Source organism: Leucoraja erinacea, chromosome 1 (assembly GCF_028641065.1).
Source record: "Leucoraja erinacea ecotype New England chromosome 1, Leri_hhj_1, whole genome shotgun sequence".
Classification (NCBI taxonomy): domain Eukaryota; kingdom Metazoa; phylum Chordata; class Chondrichthyes; order Rajiformes; family Rajidae; genus Leucoraja; species Leucoraja erinaceus.
The window spans coordinates 97207671-97233054 of NC_073377.1; the positions used below are offsets into that span (position 1 = coordinate 97207671).

Here is a 25384-nt window from a genome sequence, read left to right on the forward strand (position 1 = left end):
TCTTTTATTCGATAACCCTTCTACACATTGGGGCGTTGTTACCCCTGTCCTTTCAAGCAATTTGTGATCCTGTATCTGAACAACTGCAATCTGCTGACCATTTATACAAACACAAAATATTGGAAGGAAATCAAAATGTTGAAATGTGTTCTTCCAAACCAACCTGTTCATCAGATCCACTTTTGAATGTGTGACAAAGTAAGTATTTTTTATTCTTTCTTCCTGGTTGTATGGCATGTCATACTGATCGGTGGAGAAAGATATTGTATTCCCAGATACATGACAGGCAATTTTCTTATTGACAATTACATCTTCTTTTAACATGGAATTATCATCAATATCTTCACAGTCTGTGTTGACACTAAAACCATCCCTTCGAGAAGACTTCGGCCTTGCATTCTGAAATTCATTTGCGATCTCTAGGTCATTATCATCCATGTTCATATTGTTCATCTTTTCGGACAGCTGTGAATTGCCCAGATGCTGTTTCTGCAGTTTGGTTCCATTTATTTCTTTTGACAGAGGATCATTTGCACTCTGTAACAAGCACAGGTCCCTTTGGTTAAATTATGCCTTTTAAATATTATTTCAACAGCAGCTTTCAATTATTGCACAACTTGAAATTGCTTTATTTTAAACTTGGTACTTTCCAAAGAAATGCTTCCCCTTGCTAATTTACAGTCAATTAAATGATATCTAACTGCATGCACACTGACTATAATATAAAAGCAGTAAACACTCTCTCTTAAAATGGCAAATGCTTTGTGGACACGATCAGTTATGTACCGATTCAATGCCTTTTTGCGAGATTATAAAGGACATTTGAGAAGAAATATTGATTAAGGACTCCTGGACAATGCTAATCTTAGTGAGGAGAGTATACGGTATCAAACTCAATTGGGATAGGCACAATGACTAAAATATAGATTAAGCATAAACTTAATATTAGAAGCCACCTATTCCGATAGATAAATATTCCGATATGAAACATAGAAACATAGAAAACAGGTGCAGGATTAGGCCATTCGGCCCTTTGAGCCTGCCCCGCCATTCAATATGATCATGGCTGATCATCCAACTCAGTATCCTGTTCCTGCCTTCTCTCCATACCCCCTGATACCTTTAGCCACAAGGGCCACATCTAACTCCCTCTTAAATATAGCCAATGAACTGGCCTCAACTACCTTCTGCGGCAGAGAATTCCAGAGATTCACCACTCTCTGTGTGAAAAAAGTTTTCCTCATCTCAGTCCTAAAAGATTTCCCCCTTATCCTTAAACTATGACCCCTTGTTCTGGAGTGCAAGCGCAGTATGTAAAAAGCTTGCGATTACAATAAAACAAATCACTATTGTTGATGAATCATCGCTTGCGTCTACAAAAAGGGAGGCAGGCCAATTCAGCTGGACTTTTGATTTCAGGGTCATGGTTGCAGGGGGTCGCCAGACTGATGAATGAGCAAAAGGAAGGGAAAACTTGGAGTACAATCATTAAGTCACCGTCGTCGTACAACTCCTGGCCAATGAATATTCAGTCAAATGCAGGAATGTGAGGCTAAACGATTTCTTTCAGGGTGAGAATGGAGATGACCATAGGAGGGTAGGAAAAAGGGGGCGGGGATGAAGGAAGTTAAACATTAACGGTGATTGTCTAAACTCAAATTGTCATGCAGAAGGTTATCTTTAAAACAGCATGCAATTACTTCACCCGTAACACCTGGACGCTTCATTAACATGACAGTCTGCTCAGAGCAATTGAAGCCCCCAATTTAAATTTAATATCGTCTGAAGAAGGGTTTCGGCCCGAAACGTTGCCTATTTCCTTCGCTCCATAGATGCTGCTGCACCCGCTGAGTTTCTCCAGCATTTCTGTGTAACCTTAAATTTAATATACACAGGCAACGTTTCACATAGCACAATTATTCTACTGCGCAACTGAAAAACAAAATGCTTTTCAGAATTATTTTCAATTTGTACGAGTGATCCACTGAGCCCCACAGGCAGGTTTCAGGCTCTCTTGCTGACTCCAACTCCCCTTTTACACCTTGAAAAAAATAAATCTCCCCCCCCCCCCCCCAACAAGGCACACTTCCAATTTCACATTCCAACAGTTCTAATCTCTCACTCTCTGTACGTGCTGAACCCTTCTCCCACCTAATTTCTCATCGTCTGAAGAAGGGTTTCGGCCCGAAACGTTGCCTATTTCCTTTGCTCCATAGCTGCTGCTGCACCCGCTGAGTTTCTCCAGCTTTTCTGTGTAACCTTAAATTTAATATACACAGGCAACGTTTCACATAGCACAATTATTCTACTGCGCAACTGAAAAACAAAATGCTTTTCAGAATTATTTTCAATTTGTACGAGTGATCCACTGAGCCCCACAGGCAGGTCTCAAGGCTCTCTTGCTGACTCCAACTCCCCTTTTACACCTTGAAAAAATAAATCCCCCCCCCCCCCCCCCCCCAACAAGGCACACTTCCAATTTCACATTCCAACAGTTCTAATCTCTCACTCTCTGTACGTGCTGAACCCTTCTCCCACCTAATTTCTCTTCTGCGACTGACTCGCCCCTGTCCCACAGACCATCTCTTTGCCACTCACATTAAGTCTCACTCCTTTCACACAACTGCTTTGATATAATTTCATGCAATTTCAGGCCATGCCTGCTTCACCTACCCTGAAGAATGGTCTGAAGAAGTGTCTCGACCCGAGACGTCACCCATTCCTTCTCTCCAGAGATGCCTCCTGCCCCGCTGAGTTACTCCAGCTTTTTGTGTCTTATCTTCACCTACCCTTCAGATGTTTTGTCTCCAATTTTCTCCCTTTCTCCCCGAGCTGCTTTAATTATTTGTCTGGTTTTAAACCTTCAACCAGCAGGGAGGAAAACTCCCCGTTTAATTGGAACATTGCATGTGATTCTAAGACGAGCATCATCTTGCACAATGTCTAGGCATGCAAAAGCAGCTCATTTATCAGGCAGAGACAAAAATGCAAACCCACCCTAAAAGCAATCAACTGCTACCACTTCAACAACTAGTCGAACAAAGGAATAAAAAAAAAATGATGGTGGTTGAGCAGAAAATAAAATGGCACAAAGTCAACACAAACTCAGATCTAGTAAAGTGACTTCCACAGAGCTTTTATGAAAATTATTAGCACAGATAAAATTGAATGCAATGGCTCCTAGGTGCAGTATAAAATAAAGCACAATAGATTTTAGAAATGCAGTTAAAACATACAGACAACTACAGGGTTAGCAATGATTCAGATTTAAGCATTAGTAGACATGCAGAAACGTGTATAGACTGTGTTCAGCTTGCTGACTAAATTGGGATTACACGGTTATAATGAAAATAATTATAATGTATACCTTTCTAAAAGGCCTACATGAAATAAATATTTATTTTGTTCACATCAATATTTTTTTACCAATGGGAATCATAGTGGCTTTAAACATATTGCTGGGTTTCTATGAATGAATGATACTAAATTTAAATACACTTTTACTAAACGTTAGAAATATAATGTTTCTATTTCATTTTACTTAATCATTAGATGGCTAATACTATAACATTGCTACAGTCATAGTAATATTCAGTCTGAAATAGGTCCTTTGGCCCATTGAGTTCATTGAGCAGCATGCACCTATTTTTTACACAAATCCTTCCCTAACCCATTTTATTCTCTCTACACTCCCATCAACCTTCCAAACCCTACCACTCATCTACACACTAGGGGGCATGTTATGGAGGCCACTTAACCTCCCAACCCACTCCCCTTTGGCACCTGGAAGGAAACTGGAGCACTCGGAGGACACTCATATGGAGAAAGTGCAGACTCCGTACAGGCAGCCGCAGATGTTACAATTAGACCTGGATCACTGAACTGGAGAGCCACCAGCTATCTCCCTGCACCACCCCACTCTGCCAAATCTGTCTTGTAAACCTGAATGATATGAGAGTAAAATCAAATCTTATCTTTAGTTATAAAATTCAAAACTCAATAACTGTTAGTGCCACAAAACCCCAGTTAAATTGATTAGGTGAATGAATTTTCAGGGATTAAGAACAGAAGTGATCAGTTCTTTTAATGTGGGGTTTGGGAGAAGTATTTTGTTCCTTAATCACCACATTCAGATAACCATTCACTCTGCTCCTCAGTTGGTCTGACCAGGCAACCCTGAAGACTGGTTCTGAGTTTAATCAGTGCTGACAAATCAAAGTTGGACGGGATTGGGCAAATATTTGGTTGAATTGGTCTGTAACTGTTGGATTCCTAACAGTGCAACTCACCAAAGAGGAGTCAGTATCGGGCAATGCACCGCGCCTGTAAAGTAACAGAGTGACCTCTTGCGATGTCCGCCTGAGGACAGACACTATTTCCTGAAGAAGAAGAGGAAAAAAATTAGATTAGATTAGATTAGATTAGATTCGTTTATTGTCATTCAGACCTTTCGGTCTGAACAAAATTTTGTTTCCCTGCAGTCATGCATATAATTTTAAAAAATGACAAAAACACACAATCAACACAAATTTAACATCCACCACAGTGAGTTCACCAAACACCTCCTCACTGTGGTGGAAGGCAAAATCTTAAAGTCTCTGTCTCTTCCCTCTTTGTTCTCCCTCTGCGCCGAGGCGACGGCTCAAACTCCGCGGGTGGTCGCTGCCGCCGCCACAGCTCCAGGGCCGAGCCGGGTCTCCGCTGCCGCTGCCGCTGCCGCTGCCGCCGCCACAGCTCCAGGGCCGAGTCGAGTCTCCGCCGCCGCCACAGCTCCAGGACCGAGTCGGGTCTCCGCCGCTGCTACAGCTCCGATGCCGCCAGCTCCGCCATTAGGCCTCGGCGCAGACGGAGACGGGGATGGGGAATACGACCGAAGAAATATTTACCAGTATGAAGTTTGATCTGTATTTTATGAGGAGTTACGATGAGGGATTACGTGAAGAACCCGCCCAGTGCGCTGTTGCGGCATACTTCGAAGCAGCGGTGTGGAATCACAGGATAGACACAATATTTGAAGTAACATAGTAAAGATCTGTGAGACATCAGTTTATTAGTTTGATCTATATATTGAGGGTGGGAGCGGAGGGCACGTAATCCCTCATCGTAACTCCTCATAAAATACAGATCAAACTTCATACTGGTAAGTACTCGTTTAATCTTACTATTTTACTTCGGAGTCACGTGAGTGATTCCGTGAAGATTTCAAAGGTCTGTGATTTCAAACCGTGTAACAGTTTTTATTTCACTCACTGCCGAAGTTTTTGAGGGAGGAAGTGTTATCGTAATCAACCAATGGATCTGCTTTCACAAGAAACAGAAAGGTATTTGTTAACAATAACAACATAAATAGCTCCCCTGAGCTTAAATTAATATTTGCAGTTTGTAATATTCTTTCTGCAATTAAATCAGGCTTATCAACGGTTTACAATAAAAAATGTTCTGAACGTCGTTTCCCTTGACCATCCCCGTATTGAGAATGTGGTCAACCGGGATGTCCATTCGTTCAGCCGCTGATATCAATGCTGCCCTAGTGGAATGGGATTTAAATGTATTATTATCTATTCCGGCAGCTTTCAGTACCTGTTTGAGCCACCTTGAAGTGGTTTGGCTCGTTACCCCGTCTTGGGGTTTCTGTGGTTGACCCATAGGCTTTCCTCTCCCTCTAAGATTGTGGGTTGTGTCTATATATTGTTGTAGATGGGTCACCACACTCAACCTGGACTCTGGTGGGTAGGCCCGGAATCCCACCAGTGAATTGGGCGTTCCTGGTCCATATAACCATATTACCATATAACAATTACAGCACGGAAAAAACAGGCCATCTCGACCCTACTAGTCCGTGCCGAACACACAATCTCGCCTAGTCCCATATACCTGCGAGTTAGGTTTTACCAGACCTAGAACGATGAACGTGATGCGTCTGGGGTAATCACCATGTTATCCAGTCTAATTTTATGGAGTGACTGGACTCTGTGAGCGTATACGAGAGCCATAAGCATGAGCGTTTTTAACATAGTTTGAGCAAGACTGAGGGATCTGGCTGGTGCCATTCCCTGAGATATGTCAATATCACACCGATATCCCATACATGGGTATACCTGGGTTTTTGGGGCTTATTATTATAATTGCCCTTCATAAGTTTATCTTCAGTGGATGGGATCCCATGCTCTGCTGTCCTGCTGTTTTTAGATAAGCAGACAAGGCGCTTCATGCTGTATTTACGGCACTGTAACTCACCTTTTAATCATGGTGTAGATGGTCCAGGAACTCCAATACGTCAGTGGTTGAATAGTTTGGTATGTTGTCCCTGCGTCGTGGCAGTATTTTTCCCATGTTTGCTCTTGGTGACTGTTCGCAGGGATGCCAACATGGTGGTAATGGTTCATTTGGATAATCCCAGCCCCTGGTAAGGTCTATTCAAAACCTACACCCAGGAGTTTGATGTTTTATGGCATGGGTGGCTTATGCCTGAGACTGGGTTGAGTCAGCAACCATGGTCCACTAGGGAAATCCATAGGTGACTCGCCCACCATGTCGTGATGAACTGGGAACCATGGCTATGTAGGCCGGTCGGGCACGTTCAATATCTCGGAGACAGATTCCATCTGTATTGCGAAGTGCCCGACTGATGAGGCAGAAGGGAGGAAGGCAAAGCAGAAATTCCCCCTTCCAGCGTGTAGGCATCTATCGCTGCTGCCTCTGATCTGGTTCCTAAGTCACATACATAGGTTACTGGTGATTCCGTCTTGTGCAACCAAATTGATATCTGGCTTTCAAACTGCTTAATACCTTTAGCAGATATTTTGGGTTTGACATCTATTCAATGTTATCATAAATTTTTCCCCGTGACGTGGTGTCTCCCACTGTTCTAGCTTCCTAGGAAATAGGCAGCTGATAGTTAAAATGTCTTTTGACACACCATTGCCAGATCTGTTTGACCAATTTGTTGCACGATAATGATTTTATGCTCCCCATATGGTTGATATAAGCCACCACCATAGTATTATCAATCCGTAACCGCATATGTACGTGCTGCATTTGAAATGCATATGCTTTTTAACCCAATAGGCGATCACCAATCCCAAATAGTTGATGCCCGGTGTGTGTAGTAATGATGATTCTGAATTGGTCCATCTGTTACCTGTGCTGGATATGGAGTTAGTTGCTCCCCAGCCTAAAGTACTGGCATCGGTTTTTAATAACCAAGTTAGGATTGGTGATAATAATAGGGCTGAAAACTATGCCAAACATTGTCTGCCCACCACTGTAATTGCGATATAGCTTCAGTGGGTACATTCATGATTTGATTATAGTGACCCAAGCACCTTGGCAAAGTAACAGTCATATGGATAGAATTGATATTGTAGCCCAGATAATCCATGGTAGTTAACGGCTTCAATTCTGGTTTATCTGGGCGTGGGATGATCCTCAGTGCTTTAGGGAGCTGTTTCGTAGCTAGAACTGCTGCCACAGCTAATTCCTTTGTTTCCCCTAATATGAGGATATCATCCAATATATGCCATGATTATGCTTGTTTTCTTAATATTTTCATGGCTATTTTTAATATTTTAGTAATAGTTTAGGGCTGAGGTTAGACCACTGGGAATGCTCTATTCTCCCATAGTTGCCCTAACCGGGATGTCCATATCCAGGTAAATTTTTAGGTATCTACAATGATCCTAGTGTATGGGTATAAGATAGTATGCATTTTCCATATCAATGCTTGCCATAAGGTATCCTTTGGCGATCAGATGTCTGGCAGTGACAAAAAATGTCTCCATCTTAAAGTGTATATACTCAACATATTTATTTAGTGATATTAGGTCAATGATGATGCTACATTCACCATCTTTTGTAGTTTTGGTGAATGTATTTGATACAAATTCCAATGGTTCATGTTTACTCCCATGATCCGTTTTGTAATGAGCCTTTCTAGTTCAGCTTGACCTTCTCGCTTCTCTTTCTTAGAGGGAGAAAATGCCCTTTGGGCGCATTGCTGAACTGGCGGTAATATGCCCAATTTGAATTCAAGTTTTTATCCACTAATACTGTTGAGTATATATTAGTTATTTGTGACAGCACCCCATGCTTTTATCAACAAGTGTAAATGCCCCCCCCCCCCCCCCCCCCCCCGCAGTTAGTAGAGCACCCTTATTTGTGTAAACTGGGAGGAACCAGACTACCTACCTCCATGTTCATTGTTTTTTCATGAAGGCTTAGTTTTGCTGGTATGCTGGTGCTGTCGGTGGGGCGGCGTATTTTCCCACGGCTCCGCTCTGGGCCCCTGTCTAAAAAGAACTTTGGGGGTAATGTGAAGCGGTCGCCAGGCTTTCACCAGTCCTTGTTGGATATTTGCTGGTGGATGCCGAGGGGTGCTGCCAGCTGGGTGTTGGATGCGATGTCCTGCTCGTTCCATGGCCTGCCCTCATGAGGCGCACAGGTTTAGCTGCCTCTCTTCCCGCAGCAGCGGATTGCATAGCCCCGTATATTTGGGGTTGAGGGCAGGTCTTATATGCACAAATGTCAGTCGAGTATCCCAAATTTGGGAGCATCTTAGGCTTCAGCACACTCGTAGTGCAACGGGATAGCCTCATCCTGGGAGAACCACCTTGGTGATCATGGCATCTCGCCTGCCAGGTGAGTATGATCCGTGGAAACGAGCAAAGGCGGTGACATCTTGACCCTTCTGTTAGGAGCTTCAGAATTCGCTGCTTTTAGCTCTTGTCTGCGAGTCTGCTGACCCAGCTGCCTGCAGATTTACCTCTAGAAAGGCCTACTCCTGCTGGGCTTTGTTTGGGAAGATGGTCGCGTGGAGGAGCCATGTAGTGGCCCACGACACCCAGCAGCTCTTCCTGATCCTGCTCCCCTGGCATACTGCTGTTCTCGTCCGCCTGCCCAGCGTTTAAGCCAGCCCAGCCCTGGCCTCCTTAGCTAGCCTCAAAAGAGGGAGCAAAAGGGTGTGCTATAAATTGGAGGAGGCATAGCTCAAACTTCGTTGTCGCATCAATCCCTCGACAAGGGAGATGGCTAGTGCAATAGCACTGGGGTAGGAGTGTCAGCTCCCTTGGCATTCAGCCAGTGACCCCTCGTTTTCCCTGGAGGTTTTGTAACTCCATGACCTCCTCTGGCTTGGGGAGACAGACATACTTGTTTTTGCTGTCTCCAGCCTGTTCCAGTATTGGAGGAAGTTGGTTCCTGTAGAACCTATATTTTTGGTAAGGTTTTTGTCTTACCTGTAGTTAGAGGCTGCCTGCCGTTTTTTAGGCGGCATTGTAGCGGTTCCCGGGCGGCGATTCTCCTTGTCAGGAGTCTGCAGGGCTGCCGGTAGGGTTTTTAAATTCCCTCCGGTCCGCTGCTGTTAACCAAACAGCTGTTCAGCGGACCGGCATCAGCGCAGCTCTCTGTCAGCGGTCCGCAGCGTGTGCGGTCCCGTTTGCGCCTATCCCCCTCCAATGTCGGCTCCTTCGCTGGAGTCGAACGGGGGCCGCTTCCTCTGCTGCTTTGCTCGATAATGCCGCAACAGCGCACTGGGCGGGTTCTTCACGGAATCACTCACGTGACTCCGAAGTAAAATGGTTATAAACATTATAGTGCCATTCAAATAAATCATTGCCCATCTGTGACTGCTCTATTTTGCAGCTTCTCCCCATTCCCTTAAAACATTTGGTTAACAGTCTAATACTTTTTCTTCATCACTTGATTTTACATTGTGTGTATAGGAAGGAACTGCTGATAATGATTAATACTGAGAATAGACACAAAATGGTGCACCATTTGCAGAGGGGAGTTCCAAACTTCACTCACTCTACATGTGAAAACATTTACTAATATCATCCCTGAAGGTTTTTAGACCGTATCCCTCTTGACCTCAATTCCCCAAGTGTGGAAATAGTGGTGCGCAGACAGAAATTAGTCCCCCTTAAAATCTTGAAATCCTCAATTAAACCATTCCCATAATTTCCTAAATTCTAGATAATTCTACAATTCTTTGTAATCAAGGCATAATTTTGATAACTCCTTTAGAGGGAACCTTACTATTCCGAAGGTTTAGTGCTCAGATATGTACACGGTACTCCTGATGTACAGCAATCAGGACTTTGAAAGCCTGTGGCATTAGTATCAATAAAAAGAGATAGAAATTAATGACAATAAATCATTTTGTTTAACTTAACAATGCTCAGTGTAGAAACAAAGAACTGCAGATGTTGGTTAATATATGAAAGGATACAAAGTACTGGACTAATTTAGCAGATCAGGCAGCATCTCGGGAGATAAGTAACATTTTGGGACCTGAAATGTTACCTTTTCATATTCTCCAGAAATGCTGCTTGATCAGCTGAGTTACTCCAGTACTGTGTCTTTTGATATTCAGTGTAATTAAATGAATTTCTGAACGGTCTTTTGCAATAACTGAACAGATTTTCATCTTGGGTGCAAAATTGCAGCATTGTAAGCCAATTGTGCCTTTCTCCACAAATTAAGATTTGCTCTGAAGTTCCATAAAGTTTCAAGGATTTGTTTTACCCTCTGCCAATGATTCAAGACCAGGAACTTCCCAAGATTCATCATACAGGTGACACAGTGTCTCCATTAATAAACCTCTGCGAGCAGACGTACAAGTCCAAACACGATATGTACATCCTCTGTATGTGGATTTACACAATCTGGATGCTAAACTTAAAGGCTTAACTTATAGGCTTATTTTGACTTCGCAGATCAAAGTGAATTATTATTATGAATGTCATCTGAACCTTCTCATTATTCAGTAATTCATCTCCTTCCTTGGCTCATTATTTCACAGAGAGTGCACACAGCATGATTATGGTGTTGAATGGCACTAGAAATGATGTCTTGCATGTTTGATGTAAGATCTGACCATGCCGCAGGCTGCCACTCCTTGAGAGTGAGTTTGATAGTCCTGGGCTTGAGATTCACTTTGGAGACTTCAGCACAAAAATATAGGTTGACACTCCAGCGCAGTGCAGAGGGGATGTGGAACTGCTGGAGGTGCTAGATTTTGATGAGGTTGTGTAAATCCACAATGTTGTCTACTCTCAGCAGATTTAATGATAAAATCTTTGTTATATTTTTTTAAACTGTGTACTATCACTAATCCCTGATTACAAAAGATATTTAAAAAAAAACGTTAATGCAGCTATGGTTAATTCTTTTTAAAAAACATTTTAACCCTCAAGCCTTGGCAATGATAGACAGACGAAGAAAATATGTCTGAAGAAGGGTTCCGAACCAAAATTTCACCTATTCTTTTTTCCAGAGATGCTGCATGAGCCTCTGGGTTACACCAGAATTTTTTGTCAATCTTCGGTTTAAACCAGCATCTGTAGTTCCTTTCTACACAAGCCTTGGCAATGATCATGTGCAGTGTCTTTCCCCAACACTCCTGACCTCTTCAGTTTCCGGTTATCAGATTACACAGTAGAAGCTTTAGCTTCTCCAAATACTTCTTCATTGAATATGCAACAAATTATTTATTCCATTCATAAGCCTTTTAGATAAAGACTAGATGGCTGGTGGACCCATTGGGTCCCGTTCCCCCATCGCAATATTCCACCAAACTGTGCATGCGTGGCTGCCGCAATCAAAGTTGTGCCGGTGATGGCTGAAATTAAGTTAACGTTAATAAAAATGAATAGAGGACCCGTGGAGGCGTTTGTAAAGTAGAAGGAAACTTACCCGTGGAGCCATTGGGTCCACGTTGTGAGGCCAGGCAGGTACACGTGAAAAAAAAACATGGCGATAAAAAAAAAAGAGATTTGGGATCTTATTGTGACGTCGAACGCGGCTGATGGGCAGGGCAAATGGAAAAGTGATTTTTTAAAGTTTAAAATGTCAATATCTTGTAAAATATAACATCAATCTGAACAAAACTTGTTACAGTACATCACAGGACAATGGTAAGTAAGGTGGGTCTAAAATTGTAGCGCTATGGTGTACCGTTTTGGTGGAGTTTCGAGAACACGCACAAAAAAAGACAAACAAGATGAGAGCGCAGACCCGTTGGTGGGGGGGGGGGGGGAGAGAGAGGGGGGGGGGGGGGGAGAGGGGGGGAGAAAGGGAGGGGAGAGGAAGGAAGGGGGGCAGGAAGGGGGGGACAGGGAGGGGGGGGGACGGCCTCGCGGGGCTGGTCCCGACATCGCGCAGGGCTCCAAAAATCTTGCTCTGTCAGAAAATCCTGCGCGCCAACGGCCTGTCGGCTCGCAAGCGCATTTAGGGTGTATGCAGCCTCTTGATGTCATACACAGCGTGTTGACGTCGTACACAGCGTCTTGATGGCATATGCCTAGTGCGTGGCATCGCGCGATGATGTCACCGCCTGGTGTGCCATTGCGTGATGACGTCACCGCCCGACGCCGTGCGACGTCCTAATTCAGTCGGCCCGCCTCGTGCCCAGCTGATTGGTGAGTATGATGTCGGGACCATATGCCTCCGCGGTTCGAATTGGGACCGGCCCCGCGCGGCCGTAAGCCTCAAGCGACCACGTTTGGTCGTGAGGCTCAGATGCGGGAGGAGTGGCGCGAGCGTACTTGGAGCGGGCGGAGGGGGGGGGGGGGGGGGGGGGGGGGGGGGGGGGTAGTGGAGGATAGCCAGGCTGTCAAATGAAGAGAGAGAGAGAAGCAGCTTGGATTGGTCGGCATGTGGGCATTGTGACGTCGAGCAGCTGGTAAGAGACGTTCAGATCTTAAAAATTGAGTTTTGTTTGAGTTTTGTGATACATTTTACTCAAAATCTGGGGAAATAATTGACCAAGGAGTGGATGTGCGAATGTAAAAGTAAAATCGTTAGCGAAATGGTAAAAATGTCGGTGTTTATGCGTCTGGTTTGCGCGGAGTAAGGAATCAAAAGCAAAATGCCGTACACCCACACACCCACAGAGTTTTAAAAGTATACTAGACCAAGTGCAGACCCGTTGGGTCTGCTCCCCCAACGCAGCCGTTGCCTACCCGTAGCCCTCACGGGTAGACAGTCAGAAAAGTGCAATGGACAAAGAGCCGTTCAGGACTCAGCAGTGCGGCTGTTTTTAAATGGCGTCTTTGAGGTGAGATGCGGGCGCCAGCAGCCGTTATGGTCGCTGGCCAGCAGGAGGCAACAAAATGAGTGAGTGGAGGGGGGGGGGAAGAAGGATTTTATTAAAAATGTGTACATAAACACGACAAAATTTAACCAGGAGTGGATACTTGGAATGAAAAGTGAAATCTCTACCGAAGGAAAAATTCTGGGCGTTTATGGGTCTGGTGTTGGCGTAGCAACGAATCAAAGGCTGGCAACCACCAGAAGTCAGGCAGAAACACAGCCAGCCAGCAGCCAGCCAGCAGCCACAGAGTTTTAATATTATATAGATATAGATAGATAAGATATGATAGATATAGATATGACAACATTATTTCCACTTTAATGTACCTGCTTTGAAAGTCCTTTCAAAGGAACGTCATTCACTTTTAGTATGATGTCTCCAACTTTAATCTTCTCACACTCTGCCGCTGGCTGTCCAGGAAATAGTTTCTTTATTTTTACTGCATTTCTGCAATATTCCGGAACATCTTCATTGCACTCGATAAAATTGAAACCCAATCCTGAGGAACCTTTCAATAACTTGACCTTAAATATATTTTCTGTAAAAGGTGAATGAAACATAATTATTTATATTCAAATGGATTCTGAAATCAGTTCTGGGTGAAACGATATTAAAAATGGGCGGACCTCATTCACAGAGCCACATTTTTTTACTATAAAGTAATTTGGTCTGTCCCCAGTCAGAATTAGAATTCTTCAGATACAGTGCCAGCTGATATTTGAAAGCCGTGACTAGATGTACAACAGAAACAATTTATTTTTATCTTCCTGTAAAAACATTTGATTTTAAATAGTTCTTGCATATTTTCCCTCCATGATCCCTCCTCCAGGGAAACTAATCCAAGCTTCCTTAAATCATTTACTTAACAGTATTCATTCACCCCTGATATTAGTTGAGTATCTTCTGGATCTGAGTGAAATGAAACACACTTTCCTTTAAACCATCTGTTGTCCAAAAGTGAATACTTAACTTCTGTGGGACAGACTTAAACATTATAAACAGATGTATGGTAATATCCTTGCTTTTGAAAATTTACCCCATACTTAAAAATACAAGAATCCTATTAACCATATTATAACCAATCCTGCTGTCTTTAAAATGTGTGCAAAGTTCCCAGATTTATCTTTTCTTGCACCCACTCCTAAATTGCACCATTTAGTACATTTCATTCCTTCATTCCATTAAAATGCAACAGATCATACTTTATTGATTTAAATGTTATTTTCCATGAACCAATTTCAGCTTAACTATACATATCCTCTTGAAGTTCATCACTATCTTACTATATTTTGAAATTCACATGTACTCTCGTCCCGTCAAAATGTATATTAAATCTGTAATCTTGGAACTGAATCCTAGGTAGCACCACAGTATGTTTCCATCTTGTCTAACAACAACCATTCACCACAGCCATTTATATTCCACAGTGAATTTTATATTAATTGCCTCATATGGCCTTCAATTTTACCAATAGTCTAAAATGACATACTTAATCTGAAGCCCTATTAACGTTTATGTATTTAAAATTAATTTTGTGCTCATCTGCATTCTTCTCCTTTCCTCTGGGTTCAAAGGATTTTAAAACTGCACTCAGTATCAGTTACATTTCTATGATTACACTGTAGAATGAACTAGGATATAACCAATCTCACCAAATAACTATCCTATTTCTCTACCCTTGTGTTCCCATTCTTGTGTCCCCATCCAAATAGCCCATTAACTACTGCGGGTTTGACAAATATCCCTTCCTCAGCAAATATAAACATTAACTACAAATTTAGTAGTTTAGCCACACTTTTGTCAATTAATTTCCACCTTGATCCCAAACATAAACTACTCTTCAGACAAGCCAAGGTACACAAAAATGCTGGAGAAACTCAGTGGGTGCAGCAGCATCTATGGAGCGAAGGAGATAGGCAACGTTTCGGGCCGAAACCCTTCTTCAGACAAGCCACACTGCCAGTAAACTATGGCAGAATTTTGGAGTTGCACCGACTCTTTGTCCATTGCACTTTTCTGACTGTCTACCCTATCTATGCCTCACATTATTTTATATACTTCTATCAGGTCACCCCTCAACCTCTGACTTTCCAGCGAAAATAATCCAGCTATCGAACCTCACCATACAGGAAATGTCCTCTAATCCAGGCAGCATTCTGGTAAACCTCTTCTGCACCCCCTCCACAGCCTCCACATCCTTCCTGTATTGGGGTGTCCAGAACTGCACGCAATATTCCAAATGCAGCACAACCAACGTCCTAAAACGTTGAACATCACTTCCTGACTCTTATACTCAATGACCCAAGCTATGACGACAAGCATACCATGTGCCTTCTTTAGCATTCTAACTATTTATGTTGCTACTTTCAGGGAGGCTTGTATTTGAACCCCAAGATCCCTCTGTATATCAATCCTGTTAAGGATCTTACCACTAACTGTATAATTTCCACTTACTTCAAACTCCCAAAGTGTACCATCTTACATTTGCTCGGATTAAACTCCATCTTCCATTTCTCTGTAGATTTCTGTAGCTGATCTAATTCTCAATATATACTTTGACAGCCTTTGTCACTATTCACACCATCAGTTCATTTACACCTATTTCCAGGTTGTTTACATAGATCATCAAAATAGAAGCCCCAGCACTTCCTGTCCCCCTGTGAAACTCCAGCCAGAGTATCATCCTTCCATCACAACCCTTTGTCTTCTATGAAGAAGCCAGTTCTGATTCCATATGACCATGTCATCGTGAATCCCATATATATCTTAATCTTCTGGATCAAGGGACCTTATCAAATGCCTTACCAAAATCCATGTATACAATACCCACTGCCCTATCTTCATCAATCTCCTTCGTCACCTCCTCAAAAAGTTAGAGACACAACCTATCACATACAAAGCCACGTTTTACTTCTCTAATTAGCCCATCCTCTTCCAAATGGGAGTAATTCTCTCCAATAGCTTCCCTACTACTGAAGCAAGACTCACTGTCCTATAATTTCCACGATTATCTCTACTTCCTTCCTTTCACAAGGAACATCATTGGGCACTGTCCAATTCTCTGGGACCTCGCCTGTGGCTAGAGAAGATACAAAGATCTTCATTAAGGCCCCCACAATTTCTTCTTGCTTCTCTTAACCTGTGCTAGATCCCATCAGTCTCTGGGGATTTATCCACTTTAATACTCTTCAAGATTCCTATCACCACCTGTTTCTTGATCTCAAACTGCCCGAGCATATTAGTACTCCACACATGGATCTCACTGCCCTCCATATCCTTCTCCTTGGAGAATACAGATGAAAAGGACTTGTTTAATACCTTGCCTACATCTTCTGACCCCAAGCATAAATTGCCTCCATATTCCTTCAACTGTTCTATCTTTTCCTTGGTTACCCTCGTTTTTAACGTACGCATAAAATTTGGAGTGTTCTTCAATCTGACTCGCCAATGATATTTCATTACCCATTTTTGGCCATTCTAATTGAATGCCTGAGTTCTTTCCTGCTGCTCTCTATTTCTCAAAGGTCCTGATTTCCATTTTCTAAATTTCACAAATGCTTCAAAACAACATGATATATTTTACTCTCCCATTTTCTCCTTCATTGTATGGGCATGCATTTACTTTATTTTCTCCCTTTCAGAATGTTCTGGCAAAGTGCCTTCAATGTGAAACATCTACTGTTTCCCATTACACAAATGCTGCCTGATCTGCTAAGCGTTTTCAATGCTAAACATTGATTTTTAATGAACATGTTCTCTGGATAACGTCTGTACTGTATTCCTACTGGGTGGCTCATACTCGTTGCTCTGAACCATGCATGATCACTATATGGTCTTCTACAGGCGCCTGAGATCTAAGAATTATTCAGCCTGGAGGGATTTCCAAATTCATAATGATGAGCACTGAGTTAGAACTTGCATTCCTATTTTGGCACATGAATTTGACAGTTCAAAGTATTGGCTTGCAGTTCTATCATGTGGTTTACGCATTCTCGTGCTTCCTTTTTAAAGAACAAGTCATATGGCTGCCTTAAGAAAACAAACTTGCATGGAACAGGACAATGACCTGGAATTGAAAGATCTGTGGAATATTTGCTTGGGAAAGTCATTGAGGCTGAAGAAGAAACATCCTCAACCCCCCCCCCCCCCCCCCCCAAACCTTTGAAATTTTGAAGTCCCAATCTAGGCTGTATACCAAGCCAATTTTACCCTCTCAAACCTAACCATTCTGAGCCAGTTGTAATCTCATAAAAATTGGCTGAAAGCATGCAATGGAGAAGGATTATCTTAAAACCTGAAAAGGCTGGAAATTTGATTCAGTTCAGTATTTACCCTATCAGCCATATTCTTTGGCTCGATCTATTCCTGCCCTTCATTACCACCTCCTCTCTGCAATTTGTTCACTTTCCAATTCTGATGTAGGGTCTTTAACCTGAAATAGTAACTATGTTTCTTTCTTTCCACACGTGCTGCCTGACCTACTGAATGGTTCCAGCATTTTCTGTTTTTAATATAATGGGGAAAGAATTCAAGACCAATTGCTTTGATTAAAATTTAGGCGTAGCTATTTATGGCTGATCTTAACTGCCATAAATAACTAAAGCCTGCAATTTTGAACACAACACTCCCTTACCCTCATTAAAAGCATGGTCTTTGGTGGTTGATGGCATGAGATTTGTTACTGGTTCTGCTTTGTCTACTGATTTATGTGGTCCGTTCTGAATGGCTGCTGATGGAGGTGTGCACTGTGGAGTTACAGGAGCATGAACACTCGTTGCAGGAAGCTGTCCTTTCTCCAATAACAGGCTAACAACCTGGAAAGAAGGAAATTATTTGAATTAAGACTAAATTTACAAAGCATTCCTTAGGTAAAGACTTAGATTATTTTCATGTCACATGAATGATAAAGGTTGAAAGCCTGCGGATTTCACCAATGAGGTGGAGACTGATGTGAAAGTCGCAAGAAGTTCGACCAGCCCCGACCTGGGGTTCGATCGCCTGGTGCAGGGAGCTGAGATCCCCCACGATGAGGGAGCTTGATCGCCCCGACGCGTAGGGGATGACTGCCAGCTACGAGAGCCAAGTTCGTCCCGTCAATAATAAAGTATGTTAAAATAAACTTTTGCTATTTAAATTAATACTTTGTCACATGTGACAAGGCAGAGTGAAATTCTTTGCTTGCATACACAATGTATACAAATAGCAGCTACCTACGGCGCTGACAAAGTCACAAAGCACGCTGGTTCCCCTTCTTGTGCCCCCCCCCCCCTCCTCTGCGGTGTCCTCACTCCGGGTCCTCCATTGTTCATCCCCCCTCATGGTGGTTCCCCCACGCTGGGTCCTCCACTGGTCTTCCCCTCCCTCCTCACAGCAGTCCTCCACACTCTCATTGACCATGGGTCAACCCGCAAGGCTTCACCACCGCCGAGGCACCATCGTCACGAGGCTTCACCGCCACCGCCACTGTCGATGCCATTGGCATATTGTTCATGCCAAAGAATTTAAAGATAAATATGTACCATCCAAGAGTGCAAATTACATAGGTATATGGATATTAAAGTATTAAGAGGTTACTTTAATCCACAATTTCCTTCATAGAACTTCCAAAATTTGGTTAGATGGTGCAAATACAAGATAAATAGACAACATGTAAAGAAACTTCAAAATTGCCCCTTTACTCTCTTCCAAAAGATAATTAAGAAGTAGTTCTGAGTGTTGATGGTGCTTAAAAGGATTTAGTGACATATCTTAATAATATTTCATTTTCCTCATCCTGTGCCCATAGTTCCATGTTTATGCTGACCTATTTAATCAGTAAACATACAATGAAAGCATAATATCTCACATTTTAAAGAAATAATAACCAATGCGGCATTAACCATTTTTGATGAGTTGTTTCCAAAGTATCAATTAAGTTGTGAGGAAAATTAATTGCAAAGAGTGAGCTCAGGCAGCGACTGAGCTCAGGTCAGTTCATTTACTAATGTGTAACTGGATGTAGTAAAAATGTGTCTGAAATGAAGATCCACATACCTGTCCCGTGCTCCTCAAAGTCTCAACAGCCTGTTTATGAGTCACACCATCCAGAGAGATATCATTCACAGAAAGAACACGGTCACCTATAATGAGTTGGCAAGACTTTAACGATTGCAGTAGTAAACTCCTGAACTTGCATAGGGAGCCATCAAAGGGCAAGGTGCATTTACTGAACCAGTGCAGAGGCCAAGTGATTTCCTACTTCAATAATAACAATGTGTGGAAGCACTCTCAAGTTGCTCAACATCATGGGATGTCTGAATAGCCATATTCACGCTATGTCCAAAATCCTGAGGACGGAATGGGCTACAAGACACGACACCAACAACTGTTCCAATATCTTTGTGTACAAGCAAAGTTTCACCATATGCAGTGTTGTTGAACAGTGGGCTTTTGTAAAAGCACAGCAGAAGACTTCCATACCTCTCTTTAGCTTTAGAGGGATATGGGTCAAATGCAGGCAGGTGGGACTCATGTAGACGGGGCATATTGGTCGCTGTGGGCAAGTTGGGCCAACATGGCATGTTTTCACGCTGTGTCACTCACTCTATGATGAAGTTAATTGAAGCAAAATGTCCATTAATGCAACAATTTGGACAACTTCTAAACATTGGAGACTATCATTTTGTTTTTTTAAGATATTAGATAATGCAATGTGTAAATGTTAATGTCCAACTCAGAAACTCACCTTTCCGAATGCGTCCATCAGCCTCGGCTGCTCCATCTGGTATGATTGCTTTCACATAAATCCCACCATGTCGCACACTTGTGTTTATACCACCCTAATAATAAGTAATACAAGTGTATATAAAGGAAGGTAATTGACTGGTAAAAACAAGTATACACAGAATAATCTGACTTAAAAAAAGTTTATTTTAGTGGAATTGTTCCACGGTTAATGAGAAACCGTGATGGCTGACAAATGCACTCACTAATGAGAGTTTTGGAAAAAGAATACACAAAAGAACAAAATACTAAGCTTCATATATCTCGTAAAAGAGGAGACAATAGACTGATGTGTAAAGAAACAATGGTCTTTAAACTTGGAACAGGATATAACAGGTAGAATTAATGCAGCTTTTAATATATGGATTTAGTATATATAAAAGCAAGCAATTATTTTGTATTTTGTCAAAGATTTCTCAAGCTATTCTGGTACGAAAGACGTTAGAAACTTTGATATTGAACACAAAGTTGTGTTAGCATAAGACATCCTGCATTTTCCTGTGAAGGTAACTATTATGGAAGAATATAAATTATGTTAATCAAGTTTTAAAAAGGGAGGGGTATTGAAGGAAAAGACATCCTAAGGGCCGTTTTCCTGTGAAGGTTGACATATGAGGAAACTATTATGGAAGATATAATATTATGTTTTGATATTAACTCAAGTTTTTTTGAAAAAAAGGGAGGGGTGATCGGGTGAAGGAAAATGTTCCCAATGATCACTAGGGGACATAAGGGGGGGCTCTTTTAAAACTGTGAACTTCTTCACCCAGAGGGTGGTTAATTTATGGAATTCACTGCCCCAGGAGCAGTGGAAGCAGCTGACTAAAATAGATACGGGGGAGAGGGCAGGGATATGGACCTAGGTATGGTTAGTATAGTAAGACCTGAGTGATCTCCTGGACAAGTGTTAAGATTTTTTTTTTTTCCCGAATTGGACCTGGGTTTTTATCCGGTTTTTTGCCTCCCCCCACGAGGTTCTTGGGTGGAGAGGGGTGATAGCGGTATTAGTGTCTTGTGGTGACTGTTTTTAAGTGTGTCTGTTTAGTGTTCAGCCATGAGCGAATGGCGGTGCGGGCTCGATGGACCTGGTGGTCTGCTCTCGCACCTACTTTCTATGTTTCTATGTTTCTATGTTTCTGTCCTTAGGTGATTTCTTCGGCGACTGTCACAGTCATGGCAGGTCGCCGAAAAAAGCAGCAAATGGCACCCCCCCGCCCCCCAGAACAATGTCTACGACAAGCTACAACAACCTACCACTTAGTCGACGTCAAGCTGCGGCAAGCTACTGACAACCGGAGACCCATTAGGACGTCCACTTATGACCACACCTACGCCAACCTATGAACACACAGGCGACAACCTACGACAACCAAAGTCAACCTACGTCCACAAATTACAACAAGCGACAACCCTGTCAGCGACAACTGAAGACAATTCAGTTGGCGATACATGTTGCCGTAGTTGGTCGCCAATGGAATTTACCGAAGTTCGCACCCGGCGACAACCAACGTCACCTGGCGACAACCTGCATCATTCTGGCAACAACCTACGACAGCACCTACAACAAGAGAAGACAAGCTACGTCAAGCCCACAGTCGCTGAAAAGTTTTGAACATTTCAAAATCCAGCGCGAACCAGAAAAACATTACGACTCTTTAGGCGACTTGAGGAGACTATTCACAACCATACAGGCGTCACCCCACGACCATGTGGCGACAGCCTAGCCAACGAAAAAATTGCCTAAGTGGGACAGGGCTTTAGGGAAAGGGAAATTAAAAGGACATGATCGGTAGATGAAAAATTGGAATTCTATAGTCAGGGTTCACCATTCCCTCCTCAGTTCAGGGTATATTACAGGGCCCAGAACAATTAAATGTACACTTTTAAAAATAAGGTAACTTTTAATGATATGCTTTTTTATTTTCCCTGAAGAGGTTGTCAATTTATTTGCCAATAATTAGTTCTGTTTGTACCGAGCATTCAACATCGGTTTTACACTATAGCCTAACAGAAATGTATATGGCTTTTTTATCTGTCCAACCAAGATGGGTCATCTTTTCTTACATCTCTGAAAAATGTATGGCATATTTTCCAATACATTTCTCTTGGGAATGTTTATTTTCTAGATAAAATTTGAGTAAAAGTGGAAGTGGGAAACGCAATAAACCAGTTCTCCATGCACTTTGCAGATGCTCAGGATTTCTCAGAATTCCTCAGGGGTGCAGACTTGGTCCAATATCATGTGGTCTTGTACTTATGTGGACACGGGAGTAAGAAAGGCAGAGGTGAACCTGCTGCACCTCCTGCATCATCTTCTCATCACTCCACAGGAAGGGCACCCAAAGATAATTGGAAGATATGAGAAATCAGATAATCAGGCAAAGGCAACCAGAAGAATAAGTGCTCCCTTTCACTAGTAGTGTCCTAAGCAAGGTCTTCTGTTCTGAAGGATTTCTACGTGTTATCCTCTCATAGGAGCATGGCTGCCATAGTATAGCAGCCAATCTTATTGCAATAGCCATTGAAGTCCTGATCTTACAAATTCAATGTCCTTTAATACTTGGGTGGCCTGAGTCCACTTCCAATCTCCTTGACCCCCAATGAGTTTGGAATGAATATCACAAATAACTTTAGTGCATGCAGCTAAGGTACAGTGTCATTTTTGAAAACTGGCTTCAATGAATTTACATTCTACACTATCAAAATAGCAGTGGGCAGAACATCAATGATGAGATGGTGTGCAGGAATGAGTTTGAGAACCACGTAAGTTGATGCAAGACAAAAACCTCTCTCCCAATGTCAGCAAGACAAAGGAGATTGTGATTGAGGTCAGGAAGCAAAGCAATGCGCACACCCCAGTTTACATTGATTGTGCCGAAGTAGAGATGGTAGAAAGATTCAAGCCCTTAGGAATAAATGTCACCAGCAATTTGTCCTGGACCATCCATATCAAAGCAATGGACAAGAAAGCTCACCAATGCTTCTACCTCCTTAGAAGGCTTATGAAGTTTAGAATGTGCCCCACCAACCCTCACCAGCTTCTACAGATGCACTGTAGAAAGCATTTTATTGGGGTGCATTACAGCATGGTTTGGGTACAGGTCCAATCAAGCCCACAAGAAATTGCAGAGAGTTGTGGACGTAGCCCAGACCATCATGCAAACCAATCTCCCTTCCATGGTCTCCATCTACACTTCACACTGTCTCTGCCGCAAGGCAATCAGCATAATCAAGGACCCGTTTCACCCTGGTCCCTCTCTCTTCTTCCTTCTCCTATGAGGCAAAAGGTACAGAAGTTTGAAAAGGCATACCTCCAGATTTAGGGACAGTTTCTCCACACCTGTTATCAGGCAACTGAAACTTCCACACACCAGCTAGAGTGCGGTCCTGACCTCCCGTTCACTTCATTGGAAACCTTTGAACTATCTTTAACGGACTTTATCTTACACTAAATGTTACACTCTTTATTCTGTATCTGTACACTGTGGACAACTTGGTTGTAATCATATATAGTCTTTTCGTTGACTGGAGAGCACACAACAAAAAATGCTTTTGACTGTACCTCGACACAAGTGACTATAATAAATTACACAAACGCGTAACTAAAATAGAGAAAGAGAAAATTGAAAACCTTGCAAAACAGTACCGTTACACTTAGGCCCAAGCTATTCTCTATTTTTGCCAATTCCACTTGAAAAATGTCTCCTGGCTTTAGCACTGTGTTATTTTTCATTTCAGGAAGTGTCCTTCTTCTGGTCTTTTCCACTGGAGAATCCTATATGTAACAAGGTTAAAATTAGTTCAAATAGCAATACGGAAAAGTCAATTGGACTTTCCCTACTATAAATGACTTTGAAAAATGTTATTTTTATTCTCTTTTCATACTCATGTTGCAGAAAAATATATTAATTTAATGTAACACGTTGTTGACAGAACATAAATAAAAATAAAATAATAAGAATTAATTTCTACAAGCCTTTAAAAAAAAAATTACATTACTACGGAGAGATCACAGATCGAGATACTAATACTAGGAGGTAATTTCAAGTTTAAAAGCTGTTCCCAAAAATATGTGATTTTACAAAACAATGTGAACTGATTGTATTAACTGGAACAACGAACTCAGGAGCTTCAATTTTGTGGGGCTCCAGTTCCTGAATGCAATTCATTTTGATGAAAATGTGTATAAATTAAAATAAAATCAGCACATAACTTTCCCTTCCTTGCTCTAACCGGTCTGTCAGACTCATGTTTACAAATTAGCTTTGGGCAGCTGTTTAATTGGATGAGCCTTTAGAAGATAAAACAAGAGAAAATGACTAAGGCAAAAAAGAAATAAAAAAGTACACAATGTGGAAGCCCAAATTAATTCACAGGAAGTTCTGAAGTTTTGATCTGAATTACGCGTTTTGGAAGAATTATATAAATTTGAAGCAGTTAAATGTTGTCATCAATCAAATTAGCAGACTTCATGGTCTATGCATAAATATACATCAGGAATTGTAATAAAGAAGACTGTGGATCAGATTTTTGGCATGTATCATTTTTAGAGTCCAAGGTAACATTTATAAAGCAGCCTAATACCACTATTTTTTCCTGAAATAACCTCAGAACAATAGAAATATTTTTAGTTCCATCAAATTAATGTGGCATTGATAATGTAGAAATTGTGTGCAAAGAATGTAAAGATTTGTGATTTTAATGCAATGATATAAGGAGGATGGATGGGTGGTGGAGTGAGGAGGAGGGAGTATTCACACTGAATAGCTATTGAGACATAAAGGAAGGGAAAGATCTTCTGCCATAACTTCAGCTATATTGAAACAATTTATTTATTTCTGGTCACTTTTTTTCGAGATACAAAAAAATAATGGTTAAACTAATGGTTTAACTAATGGTTCAAACAGTAGTAGAGTGGTGCAAACCAGCCAATAATGTAAGGAAAAAATGCATTACCTTTCCAGGGCTTTGTTGCTCTTGACTGCTGGAATATGTGGCTTCATCCATGTCAGAATCACCCCGATCAGAGCAATCCGTTTCTTTAGGCGTTTCGACATTAATGCTGTTTATTACTGTTTGAATCACATCCTGCCTTGTGGTTTGTAATGTTTTGCAAGACATCTCATTTCTGTGGAAACCATTAACTTGGCTTTGTGAAAGCCCAGCGCTTTCAGTTCTGGAGTCTTGGGAACTGGTACTTCCTCTTCGCTTTTCTTCAGATAAAACCAAGGAATGAATGGGATGAGGTCTCTGGTAACTTTGTGACTGATTATGTTCTTCTGAAGAAGAGACCTCTTCATAATCCTGTTGATTCACTTTAAGACAAGGACTCCTTGACTGGCTCCTCATTCCTTTTTTACTGGAAGGAGATGCTTTACAATAAATGATAAAAAAAACAATTAAACTGTGTGAAGCAATAATCTATCATTTGGATTGGATACGTAGCTATTTAAAACAGTTCTCAGTTAAAATAATATATCCGCAAATTGAAGACATCTTTAGTGTAAGTCCTCATTATGTCCAAATATA

At 41.9% G+C, this 25384-nt stretch overlaps 1 protein-coding gene across 3 annotated transcripts in view; it reads right to left on the bottom strand.

The window, feature by feature from the left end:
- The window catches only part of ptpn13 (protein tyrosine phosphatase non-receptor type 13), a 236941-nt gene that overhangs the window by 61466 nt on the left and 150091 nt on the right, over nt 1-25384 (bottom strand). For 2 of the 3 annotated variants that reach the window (XM_055640029.1, XM_055640017.1), the window contains 8 exons: nt 24812-25227; nt 23487-23630; nt 19818-19911; nt 19127-19212; nt 17727-17907; nt 13420-13631; nt 4290-4379; nt 164-537 (listed from right to left, as the gene is read on the bottom strand). In XM_055640029.1, the coding sequence (XP_055496004.1) occupies nt 164-537; nt 4290-4379; nt 13420-13631; nt 17727-17907; nt 19127-19212; nt 19818-19911; nt 23487-23630; nt 24812-25227 (1597 nt within the window). The remainder of the gene's footprint in view (nt 1-163; nt 538-4289; nt 4380-13419; nt 13632-17726; nt 17908-19126; nt 19213-19817; nt 19912-23486; nt 23631-24811; nt 25228-25384) is intronic. The other variant, XM_055640022.1, reaches the window with a different exon arrangement.